Source organism: Elgaria multicarinata, chromosome 12 (assembly GCF_023053635.1).
Source record: "Elgaria multicarinata webbii isolate HBS135686 ecotype San Diego chromosome 12, rElgMul1.1.pri, whole genome shotgun sequence".
Taxonomy (NCBI): Eukaryota; Metazoa; Chordata; class Lepidosauria; order Squamata; family Anguidae; genus Elgaria; species Elgaria multicarinata.
In genome coordinates, this window is record NC_086182.1 from 18,039,738 (window position 1) to 18,052,984 (window position 13,247).

Genomic DNA, 13,247 nt, shown 5'->3' on the forward strand with positions numbered 1-13,247 from the left:
TTCTGCATGGAGAGGTCAACCAGCAATGGGGAGAGTTATAGACAGCTATGGCTGACGCACTCCTAGGGGAAATGACACTTCTGAGCATGCTCAGCAATATCATTTTCCTGAAGGAATCATGGAAATGTGTTACCATCCTATTTTCCCAAGGGATGTTTTGATTGTAAGTAGGGTGGGTGAATTGGGAGATTGGCAAGGCCTGTTGAAAACCATCAGGCTTTTTGTTGTTGTTGTTTTTTGGGGGGGGTTCTGTTTTTCCCCCCTGAGCATTCCTGTTGAACGTTCACAAAACCCTTCCAGGTTTTTTGAGTGCTTGCAAAACTCTCTCAGGCCACAGCTAGACATAAAGTTTATCCTGGAATCATCCAGGGTTCGCCCCTGCCTGAGCACTGGATCCCTGTGTGTCACCTAGATGAACAGGTTTGACCCCTGGACGATCCAGGGATAAACCTTAGGTCTAGCTATGTCCTCAGTTACTGATGCAAGTGGAGAGAGGTCATTTTGCATATCATTACCGGCAGGGTGCGCATACCATGAGAGTAACCTTATTCTGAAGCATTTGCTAGGAAACAATGGCACACAGGTAAAAGGGAACAGAGGTGCATTATGGAAAGACAACCTTTGGACCAAGAGTTTATCACATTTTGACTTTGAAGGGCTGGATAAACAAGACAGCTAGGTCATGATGGCTGCATATTACGTCCACTATCAGAGGTAGTATGGCTTTGAATACCAGTTGCTGGGGGACATAAGAGGATGAGTTCTACTGCACTCATGTCCTTTTTGTGAGCAACTCACAACTTCACCATTGTGAGAATAGAATGCTGGACTAGATAGGCCTTTGGTCTGGTCTAGCAGGTCATTCCACATGCATACGGACCCTAGCTTGAATAGCAAAAGCTTCTAAAATGACATTCATATTTTCTCAACGAATTACTATTCCTTAAGGAAATACTGCAAATTTGTATGCAAGGTGAGAAAAAAGTAACAAGATTTGTTTTCCTACATGCGTGTGGTGTGCTTTTGGCATTGATGCTGTTTTCATAGTTGCCATTCTTCATCAGCCATTTTTTTATTGTGCTAAACTGTGCACACATGATTTATGGAAATGCTCAGGACATTTATTTGCAAAGGTTCTGGTGGAACAAACTGGCTTTTGAATGCACATTATTCTCAGACTGCGCCATTAAGAGACTGTGCCTCTTGACAAATTGACTTGCGTTATTTCCTCTGGGGATAATCATCTGAGTAAGGCTATTGAACAAGCATGCATATGCATAATCATATTTACATACAGCTCATTATACATAATACATGCATGTAGGGTTTTCTGGAGTTAAATTGTTGCTGAAATCTCTGTGGAACAGCAGTTCAGAGAACTTCCAGATAGAGCCATGGGAGAGTTCACAGGTCCTTTGTCTGATATCACACTGGCTATGTGAAACACTCATCACAGGACACTGTGTCCTGCATTCTCTTGCATCATCACAAATGAAATGCATTACAATGGAGGGAGTTCACATGTTCAGGTCCAATAGAGAGATGTCTAGATGTACATTCATATGTGAATCAGTGAACATGCATGTGTGAATCAGCTCTGTGTCTGGAGGTCTTGTTCCAAAATCGCTGTAGTCCAGATATATGGGGTACTTTGATCTGTGTTGCTTTCTACCAGAACTCACAGGTACCCAGTACCAGTATGGGTTCTGGAGATCAAGTAGCTTGCCTTCTGAAATGATCTTTAGGATCTTGAAAGATAAAAAAGCACCAACCTATCCTGGAGAAATTATCCTGCTCACTTGATACAAGCAGCAACACAAAGTGGAAGGAGATTAATTAATTTGCACCTTTGTTTCATCAGTTCTTGTAGCATGTGAACTGGCCTTCTCTCTCTGTTTACAGATAAAGGTAGACCTTACACATAAAGGTAGTTTACCTGCTAAAGCCAGGAGGACCACAACCTATTGTGGAAGTCAACATAACCTTTACCATATAATTCCTGGCAAAATGTCATCTCTCAGCTCCCTGACTGAGGGGTTGAACCACTCAATAAGTAAATATTACTCAAAGCACAGATGCAGCACTGGAAATGACCATCCCCTACAACTTTCTCTCACAGAAATTTTCAACTCTAAATAATAATTATTGTTTTTACTTTTAGATTAAAACTTTTTTTTAAAAAAAAAGTCAGTGTACTGCTGCATATTTTTCCCCCTGCTGTAATATGCTTTTAAAGCTTAAGCTATATGATTATTGGGGCAAAACATCTCATTTCTTGAAGCTCCTTTGTGGCCTGCAGGCAGGATATCATGTCTAACTTCTCCCGTGTGAAATAAAGAGGAAGAAGATAGTAGCAGCCTACTATACTGGGTGGTTGTAAGGATTACTGAAATCATGTATGTGTTTTAAAGGGCTATGATGGAGCTTGTTATAATTATTATATGCAGTTGATGATGATGATTTGTGGTAGTAGTAGTATATTATCTGTGGAGGCTGGTAGCTCTGATTTCAGTGGAGGCTGTGAATCCATTCTGGGTTTCAGTGAGAACCAGCTAGAACTCTAAAGGAGCTATCCAACGTTCTGTACCTGTTTTGGAGATAGGGTTCACAGCCCATCCAAAATTGGAGCCACCAGCCTCAAGTGTATATGAGGAGGAGGAAGATGAAGTTGCCTCTGGAGTTCTACAGATGGGTCAATCTTGTAAGTGGAAGGGGGGAGGTGACTTTCACTGATTGGGAAACTGACTGGAACAGCATGGAGGGCCCAGGTGCCAGAGGAATCACCTGTTGGATCATGGTCCTATCCCCGAAATGATGATGCCCTTCCATTTGCAGAAGCCTAGGTAGCAGCAGTGCCATACTCATCCTTTTACTGAAGACTTGTCATGCAGCTCCTAGACAAGAAATATTCCCCACTCATAGTGCTGATTCTGCCCTTGCTGTTCCGTTCGCCAGGAAAGGATGCATAATGCTATTTTCTATTCTTATATTTGCTGTGATTGTTAAAGAATGTCTAAGTGGAGAAAAACAGGAAGAAAACTATCTGGGCAGTGAATAATAATAATAATAATAATAATGATGATGATGATGTTTAAAATTTAGGCTTCAGATGCTCTCTTCAGTTACTTACTGCATAACCTCTGGTCAGCTACTATACAAAGAGGTGTATGCACTTTTCTCAACAATAAAGGCAAACTGGGATTTTCTGGGCATTGCTGATGGTGGAACTGCAGATTCTGGCATTTCTTAGGGAATGAGAGATGAAATACTTTAGGATTCTTGTTTCTATCTTGTTTTCCCACCTACACTAGCATGACCATTGCCCTCCCCCCGCCACAAAGCAAATATGGAAAGTAAAGACTAGCTTTTTACTGTCTGAAGAGCCTGAATAAGCAATTCTATGTGTGTGTGTGTGTGTGTGTGTGTGTGTGTGTGTGTGTGCGAGCATGCATGCACAAACACTGCAAAGAATGATCCTCAATGCTTTCATATGAAAGACATGATCACAGTGACCATGTACATTGATGGTGCTGTATCAATAATAATAATTCTGGTGGTTTCTTTGTTGCACCTTGTTGTTTATGATCATGACGGAGAACCTCAATATACTGCCTCTGTGTGCAACCCTTCCACCAAAAATGCAAGCCAATATGTCCCTTGTCAGTCTTTTCATTAATAATAGATATTCTTACAATGTCCCTAGCAAGGAAACACAAGGAACTCAATAACAACAATTTAAAAACTCAAGAAAAAATACAGTCAGCCATCTCAGCCACCTGCACTCACTAGTTCGCAAAAACACACGTCTTGGTTCCAAAGCAATGCAAACAGATTGTGGGTTGAATAGTCATTCCAAACATTCAGAAAACATCCAGCTCCAATTTGCCTCTGGTGCCTTGTTTCTTTTTTTCCATGTGCAATTAGTGTAGCCAACAGAAAACACACATGCTTTAGTTCCAGAAGGGACTGCTCATTATTCCAAACAAGTCTAACAAATGCCCAGATTAGGAGCTGAGAGGGATACTCACTATTTTAAAAGGTACAGGCTTTGGCTTGTTTGCTAATGGGGTTTTCGAAGAAGAAGAAGAGGAGGAGGAGGAGGAGGTCTGTTTTAAGTTTTTGATTCAGAACACCAAGGTAAGTTCTGTACCCACTTGTTTAACAATCCCATCTCTGCTGATAGATGTTGCCTTCTGAAAAGACACCACTCCCTCTAATGGCAAACACAGGTGGTTGGTGCTGCAGAAATGGAGTCAAAATGAGGGACCACTGAAAAAGGACGGGGATCAGCCTGCTAAAAATCAAGCAACCCAGCTTGACAGCTTGTGGCCAAGACTGAGGCAAGCACAGCGTTCCTTGAAGCCTGTGCTCACCTTGATCCTGTGAGCTGCCTCCATTTTTCCCTTCCTCAAGACTAGCACTGGACAACCTGTGGCTCTCTAGGCCTAAAACTTACATCAATTTCTATGCCTTCAAGAGCTGATGGAGTTGTACACAAAAACATTTGGAGGACCATAGGCTTTCCACCCTGCCCTAGGTCCAGAACATACCTTTGTGGCAGAGGAAAGTGGCAAATTTAAGCACTTCTGGGAGACCCACTCTTAGCCCCAGAAGCACAGTGGGAAACTGATGTCATACACCCCATTCCCATCAAAGAGAAGGGCCAGCATTGGCCAGTAACCATCTTCTTCATCTTTCTCAAGGGTGAGAAGGATATACATATGGATGGAAGCTCTTATCTGGGAGTGGACTGTACTTTCAACACCCTTCCAAACCACCATGCATAGAGGCAACTGCTTTTAATTCCAACCCTATCATACAACATAAGAATAGCTGCAGAACAGCCATGTAACAAAATGAATGGGGCAAACAACCTCCTCTCAGAAACCTGCAGAGATATACTTGCTGAGGTGGTCATATTCATCATGGTCGGGATCAGTTTCATTGGGCAGCTGCCAAGGTCAGCACCTCATCAGGGTGACCACCAGGACTTCCTGCTCCTGGTTGCTGCTCTCCTTGCCATGCACACCTCCTGGGGCTTGAGCATGCCACATTACCAGAATAATGTCAGTTGACCTGGTTCCTAGTGGATGCCAATTGTGCATCCACAAAAGATGGTACCTTGAGCATCTGGCATATCTCAAAGCACGTTGGGCTTCAATTGAGAAAAGACATTAAAAATGAACACTATTGTTTTCTGAAGGATTGTAAATGCTGCACCCTTTGGGATATTGAAGGATGTTTGCATTGCTGGCAGAAGTGTAAATATAATAATGTCTGTTTCTCCAAGGCACATTGTGACCATTATAAATGTTAACCCATTGCCTTTCAAAATGGCTTTGGGATACCTGTTGATGCTGTTTTTCTGTGCTAACATCTGCCAGTCTTTGCCTTTGGCGCTGGGTGTGTCGAAAGTTGCACATATCCTCTGCCTGATAGAGTATGGTATCTTGAAGGCTTGTGGGCCTGTCTGAGCAGGGAAGTGGCTGTCATCATGTGGAAAGAAAGTGATGGTTTCTCTTTCATTCTGCATGGAAAAAAAATATATTCATGAATTAAATAAAGAATGGAGGAGGAAGGGGGAGGAGGAGAAGGAAGAGAAAATACCCAGGATGCTGGGTTTCTATATGTAACACCAAATGTTGTGCTTGTGCAAAATTTGCACACACTGTAACCATTTGCATAGAATCAGAACTACTGATGGTGAACTGCCCTCAGTTCAATTCAGTAAGGGGTCACTAATAACAGCTCATCTTGGAGAATTCTTGTGGAGGGGGGATATTACTTCACTCCCCACACCAAGAGTTCTAAATTAACTTGCCGTTTTGACTGCACTATTAATGTAGCCTAAAATATTGGTTAGCCCAGGCCCCAGACACAAGTTACCAGTCACATAGAGCTAAGCAAACACCACTGAAGGAGATATAAAGAAGATTGGAATCTCACCCTACCAGTTTCTAGGGCAATATAGGAAGTTCGCTCACCAAATGCAGAACTTTGGCTTCAGAGTTTGTCTAATTAATCTCTGGAAAGCTTCGTCATAGCTCATTCCACATACACACCCCCTCACTCACACACACTATGGTGAACCAGTAAACTACTTCTCAGCTAGTTCTCACTAAATTACCTTCAGGACTGACTCCGCCCACGCAGGCAAATCATTGGATTGTTCTGGGCAGGAAGGAGTATAAAAGGCTTCTAGTGCCAGCTAGCAATGTGTGAATCTGCAAAACGCAAGCTTGGGAAGTTTCTCCCAATTCCATCTTGAAGGTTGTTATGACTCGAGACCATATGAGATTGTTTGCTGTATTTCCCCCCTCCCTTTTTACATGAATGTTGTTGTGTTGTTTATTCGTTCAGTCGCTTCCAACTCTTCGTGACTTCATGGACCAGCCCACACCAGAGCTTTCTGTTGGCTGTCGCCACCCCTAGCTCCCCCAAGTTCAAGTCTGTCACCTCCAGAATACCATCCATCCATCTTGCCCTTGGTCGGCCCCTCTTCCTTTTGCCTTCCACTTTCCCTAGCATCAGCCTCTTCTCCAGGGTATCCTGTCTTCTCATTATGTGGCCAAAGTACTTCAGTTTTGCCTTTAATACCATTCCCTCAAGTGAGCAGTCTGGCTTTATTTCCTGGAGTACGGACTGGTTTGATCTTCTGGCAGTCCAAGGCACTCTCAGAATTTTCCTCCAACACCACAGTTCAAAAGCATCTCTCTTCCTTCGCTCAGCTTTCCTTATGGTCCAGCTCTCGCAGCCATAGGTTACTATGGGGAATACCATTGCTTTAACTATGCGGACCTTTGTTGTCAGTGTGGTGTCTCTGTTCTTAACTATTTTATCAAGATTTGTCATTGCTCTCCTCCCAAGAAGTAAACGTCTTCTGATTTCCTGGCTGCAGTCAGCGTCTGCAGTAATCTTTGCGCCCAGAAATACAAAGTCTGTCACTGCCTCCACGTTTTCTCCTTCTATTTGCCAGTTATCAATCAAGCTGGTTGCCATAATCTTGGTTTTTTTGAGGTTTAACTGCAACCCAACTTTTGCACTTTCTTCTTTCACCTTTGTCATAAGGCTCCTCAGCTCCTTCTCGTGTTCAGCCATCAAAGTGGTGTCATCTGCATATCCATGTGAATATCCATGTGTATATCTGTGTATACCTTTCCAAATGCACGCATCGGTTCTGTACACCTTTGAAATGTACATATTCTTCTCCCTTTTATTAAAGCACATTTATGCTCATTTTTTCAAAAGTATACATTTTTTCCATGCACATTTTCCAAATGTATGCATGCTGTCAAAGACAATTTGTTTGGGCCCATGAATCACTTTGCAAGCTCGGAAATGTACGGACTTTGACCACAGATTGTATCTAAGACCACGTTCAGTCCAGAAGGTGCAAACTGGGGATATCCTGATCAAAACATAACTGAAACAAATTCCATATATATCTCTAGTTCCAGCTGAGCCTTGCTTGAGCAACAAAGTCTACCTGAGTTCTGGTGCGACTTCTGTTTGCAAGACAGAGGTCAGAAATAAAGAGACAACACCAGAGCATTGGGTTTAAATAGGGCCACATTTATTAAAGATCTGCAAGGAGGGGATCCTATAGGCATCCAACCTGGCCTGTTTACAGACCTTCTATGTAGGGCGAGCCATTCCTGGCCAGTGGGCTGGCGCTGTACAATTTGTCCTCCCACTGGCTGCCCCTTTAGCCATAGGGAGACCTTCTGGTGTCACCCCCAACCCAGGTCACAAAGATCAAGGTGGGAGAGAAAGGTTGGCCTCAGAGGTAATCCTTATCTCCCAGTCCAGCTGCAGCGCTCGACACTGGGAGCCCTCAGGAATTACCCGTCACCGCAACAGTACCTGCGAATGCTCCCCATTCTAAAATCCCTCTGGATGCCCGTTCCTACCTGCCAAAACAAATGCGACTAAATTAACAAGGAATTGCCAAATCAACCTATTTTGTTCTCCCAGGCTGTCTAACAGTGTGGAGTAGGTGGAAAAACTCATGCAAAATTTAGTACATGAGAAAAAAATCCCAAATGGTGACCAGAGGACTCACACTGCCTACAGGGAGTGAGGAAGGGAGCCAAGCAAACAAGGACTTGGGAGGGGTAAGGGCCATTTATATAGGCACTCATCTAACCCCTCCCATCCTGGTGACACCACCTGTATATGCCCAATCAGAACAAGGCACGCCTCTTCCTTAGCCCGCCCGCAAATGTCTCCCCACGTCCAGGCATTGCTGGGCATGGCAGAACGGCCCTTCTAGTTCTACTCTTTAAGATTGTTTTCTAGCACTGCCATCTGCTTTGCCTTCTCTGATCCTGATCGTTCATCAGTCCTGACTACCAGCCTGGCCCTCTGCTTCCTGGTTCTCATTTCCTGGCTCATCTCTTTCTACTGCCTATTACTCAAGAGAGGAGCAGAGGGTTTATTATGGGTTCTCCTAGCCTTCCCAACTAACCTAGGTTCTCTTGTTTAAGGATCATGTGACACTGACCTTTTCTGGAGACCCCCAAGGGTTATTGCCAGAATATTGGGCTTGATGGACAATTAGGCTGAACTATTATAAGGTAGTTTCCTATGGTCTTATGCATTACTTGCATACATTTCCCAATGTTCTTTTCTTTCTTCCTTTCTTTTCCCTTGCAGTTCCCAGAGAGTGTAAATTCTGTGGGTCAGGAACTGCCCTCCCTACCTTCATGTTTGTTTCTCCCTGTCTAGCACAACAAGATACATCTCCTGCCTGGGATGTCTAGGTGGTAGTACAGAATAAATATTTCATCGGAATGGTACTACAAGCCCTTTTCATATAACATTTATGGCACATCTCAAAAGACATCCATGCAAAGTAATAGGAACGCTGTAGATACATCGCATTTTCTGATTGCTTTAAATTAAATATGCATCAGATTTGGTTCTCTGCACTTTGAAGATAAGCTGCCGCTACCTGGTTTGCAAAACACACAAACCCATACAATGATAAGTTGAAACACGGAGCCTGTTTCGTTGATGTGGTTGTTTTTGAGTTGTTGAATTAACCTTGAGTTTCTATCATCTTTGGGAGGAAGGGGTAGAAATGCTTGCCATATCAGTGAATCTGTTTGAAGAGGAAATTGTTAGTGGGCAGGACATGGCATTCAATAGTGAGATTTCTGGGAGGGGGGAGAACAAAAACAAGCAAACACCAAAATAAAATAGTGCCAGTATTCAAGAGAAGGCAAAACAGACCCCTTGCTATCTATGGCCAAGTTTTCACCATGTTGGTAACGTTGCTTCTCTGACCCTTGGCGAGGGGTGGTTTTGCATTACCACTGCTGAAGCGGCATGAAGACACATGGACTGGTGTGCAGTCACCCTGTAAGAAAAAGAGGCTACTAGCTCTGGTGCTATGAAATGTCAAAAGAAATGTCTTTATTTTTTATCCGAAATATAAAAATAAAAAAATGTTCAAAAAAACTTCCAACCAAACTTGTACAACGCTCAGCGTTTCGGATGTGGAGTTTCTTCGTCAGGAGCTGTACATCGAAATAAATTACTTTTTGAAGTAAGTATAAATTTAAAATTCGGGATGTGCTCCGCTTCTAATCGGACCGGAGAAGCAGGAGCGGAGCGGGGGGCTTCGCCTGCCCTTAAGGCGGAGGCGAAGAGGATTGGGGGGCCGGCGGAGCGTGGCGAAGAGGATCGAGGTGAAGGCGGATCCTTCGCCTCGATCCGGAGCTCCGCCGGAAAGGTAAGTGAGGTTTACCGGGCCCTGCTGCTGTCGCCCATGCAGCGACGGCGGCAGGGCCCGGTAATCCCCCCCGCCCTCCTCTCCCTTACCTGCCTCCGTCCGCGGTCCGTCAGCGTCTTCAATTGAGCCCGTGGTTCCAGCAGGAAGTCTGGGCCGCTTGCCACGGATGGAGCAGGTAAGGTCCCCCTCTCCCTTGATCCCTTACCGGGCTCTGCCGCCGTCACCGCATGGGCGGCGATGGCAGCAGGGCCCGGTAACCCCCCCACCCTCCTCTCCCTTACCTGCCTCCGTCCGCGGTCTGACAGCGTCTTCAATTGAGCCCGTGGTTCCAGCAGGAAGTCTGGGCCGCTTGCAGCCCAGACTTCCTGGTGGAACCGCGGGCTCAATTGAAGACGGCGACGGACCACAGACGGAGGCAGGTAAGGTCCCCCTCTCCCTTGGTCCCTTACCGGGCTCTGCCGCCGTCGCCGCATGGGCGGCGATGGCGGCAGAGCCCAGTAACCCCCCCTATGGGGGGGGAACAGAGCTCCTATCCGGATCCGGAGCTCCGAGCGGAGCGGAGTGGGCACAGGCGGAGTGGGGGCGGAGCAGAGCGGCCCGATCCAAAAATGGCGGATCTGAAAGTGAAGCGGAGTGGGGGGTCCGTGCACACCCCTATTTAAAACCTACTAGATATTTTTTACAAGACCGCAGTCGTGTTGATTCTGTCTCCATGACTGCTGATGGAGACAGAATCAACACAACTGCGGTCTTTTAACAAATATCTAGTAGGTTTTAAATTTATAATTACTTCAAAAAGTAATTTATTTTGATGTACAGCTCCTGATGAAGGATCTCCAGATCCAAAATATTGAGCGTTGTACAAGTTTGGTTGAAAGTTTTTTTGAACATTTTTATATTTTGGATAAAAATAAAGACATTTCTTTTGACATTTCATAGCACCAGAGCTAGTAGCCTCTTTTTCTTATAGTCTCATCATGGTGTTTCCCCCCTCTCATACAGTCACCCTGGCCATCCAGCCAATGTGAGACATGGATGCATGCCTATAGAGGGTGTCTGCCCCTCCTCAGCCTCTTTGCTAGGGTTGCACCTGAGGAAGTCTCCTCGGACGAAGAGGAGGAGGAAAACTTACCTGAAGAAGAGAGTGTTTCCTCCCCCATAGCCAGGCCAGAGACAGGCATGCAGGGAGAAGAAAGCTAAGCAGTGGAGAGGGACGCAGGTCCCTCGGAAGAACCGGAGGCTAGCCAGTCCTTTGCCCTGCCTGATGCTGAGGAGATGGAATCAGATGCAGAGATTGGGAGACCACCCAGCCCTCAGGAGCGTAGGCGTAGGAAAAGGGCAGAGCAGACACAGGCAGTAAGAAGGAGTTTACGCGTGCAAAACCGGAAAAGACACCAAGCTTAAATAGGAGGCTAGGTCAGAGGATGGAGTGATGAAGCACAGCTGGACTCAGGGTGGGGCCATACTGGCAGGGTTTGAAAAGAAGGAACTGGGTCACTGCCTCGCTCTGGCAGTCACCTTTTGATTCTCTGATAGCCAGTGCATTCCTTGTTCTGTTCCCTGCTTCTGACTTTGGATTCTCAACCCGGACCAGCTGACTTCGCTTGTACGTGTGACCCTGGCATTCTGGACATCGGACTCGGGTTTTGGAAAGGACTGGATTTTGGACCTTGGCTTGGCTCTGGACTTTGCGTGATCGGCACTCTGTTTGGCTTAATGACTCAAAGGCTGAAGCTTGCTTCCACTTGCATTCTCGGCCAGAGATTTATGGCCGCGTAATTGGACAGCATAATAAACACTTAGAGATAACGCTTCAACTCAAATTCTTTTGGACCTGTGGAGCATTTCACCCAACACTCCTGGTGCAACAGTAGGGATTGTTTAGGTGCCCACAGGGAGGCTGAGTAGAATTTTTGGGTCGCTCCCTGATTGGCACAGGGCACTCCTTTTTGTGTGCCTATTCCTTACAGTTCCGACACATGGCATACAATATTTATGAGCTTGGCAGACTGTTCAGATTATTAGTTTGTTTGTTTGTTTTTGCTTTGCTCACAACTGGCAGGAATTGAGGGTCTCCAAGGAATGAGTTGGGATATCCTGGTGACCCTTCTGAGGCACCTAGAGGTTGAAGGGTCACTTAGCCGACCTTCCTCTCATCGCTAGCCACCTCAAACAGATGTGGGGAGGAGCAATCCTTGGAAGCTTTAGCGCATTAAACACTGTCCAGCATGGGTTGAGTGGGGTAGCCAGGGAGCCCTCAGCTTGCCTTTATGGGGTGGGGGTGGGGTGGGGAATGAAAGATATGGATCAGCATATTAGTTGGTCTACCCCATAGAGCCAGTGTAGTAGGCTCAATGAATTAAATTTGTGGCACTTAGCCCAAATACTGTCTCATGTCTTCATTCTGTGGATGGGGTATATTCCAGTTCATTTGGCATGTGCGTGTTCACGAAATTTAACGAGAATGATATGGTGGTAAGCTTAGATAGTTTTTACAGCATGGCCGTGCATCATTTACTGAGATTGTGAATTGTTTATAATGATAAATTTTCATTATTTTTTTCTTTAGATAAACCCTGGTGGGTTGCTTTCTATTGTAGCTGTGGCTCCTTCTGTAAACTTAGTGGGTGAGGCCAATATTTTCTGCTTTGTTTGCATTCCATAATAATATGTTATTGCTTATAAATGCTGAGTATGGTGTTTTTGAATTACGTTTCAGCGTTATACTGAAGAAGAACCCTCGAAACAGCAAAATAGTACCGGACTACTGTTTATATAAAAGACGCTTCATGTGAATAGTTCACCTATGTATATTGGATGTTGATACTGCAGGCTTTGTTAAATAATGTTGATGTGCTTGTATTTTGTATATTTGTAAAAGTTATGAAATATTCATTTATGAAAGCTATTTTGATACCCTTGTGGTTTGAGTGTTATCACTCTTATTATACTGTATGTGTGTGTTTACACCAAAAAACAAACAAACCCAACATCCTGACATCCAGAGAAGCACGAAACGCGATAGATACTTACATCCGAATCTGCACTTTAGTCTGGGATGTGTGGATAAGGTTGAAATACACAAAGATCAACCAATCCTTTGAGCATCCCCGCTCTTAACACGAGACACTCAACTTCCTTGAAATGCACATGTGTCTGAAACAAAGCATCATTTCTGTTTGTCTTGTGCTGAAAATAAAACATGCCTACGGGAGAACAGATATGGATGGTGGAGGAGGAAACCACTTGCCTCGAGAATAGATGTCTGGATCTGTAGAATTTGTTCATGGCCTTTGACTTGTCTGACACAGATTTTGCATGAGAGCTGTGTGGTGGCAGGAGTGTAGCGCTCCAGCGAAAAGGCACAGTGGAGTGGCTGCTGGTGGCTGCGCCACACACGAGAGAAAGGAACTTCCTAGAAAAGAGAGGAAGAGGAGGGAAGTGGGCAATTAACGGATATGGTGAGGGAGCCACAAATGCACCCGACAATGGCCACCAATGCTAGAAGGGC

The 13,247-nt window shown here is 44.9% G+C and overlaps 1 protein-coding gene across 1 annotated transcript in view; it reads right to left on the minus strand.

Moving 5' to 3' along the window:
- The window catches only part of UNC5D (unc-5 netrin receptor D), a gene marked incomplete at its 5' end in the record, with an annotated part of 211,935 nt that overhangs the window by 1,725 nt on the left and 196,963 nt on the right, over positions 1-13,247 (minus strand). The window contains 2 exons of the mRNA XM_063139491.1: positions 5,349-5,527; positions 12,987-13,151. Coding sequence (XP_062995561.1) covers positions 5,349-5,527; positions 12,987-13,151 — 344 coding nt within the window. The remainder of the gene's footprint in view (positions 1-5,348; positions 5,528-12,986; positions 13,152-13,247) is intronic.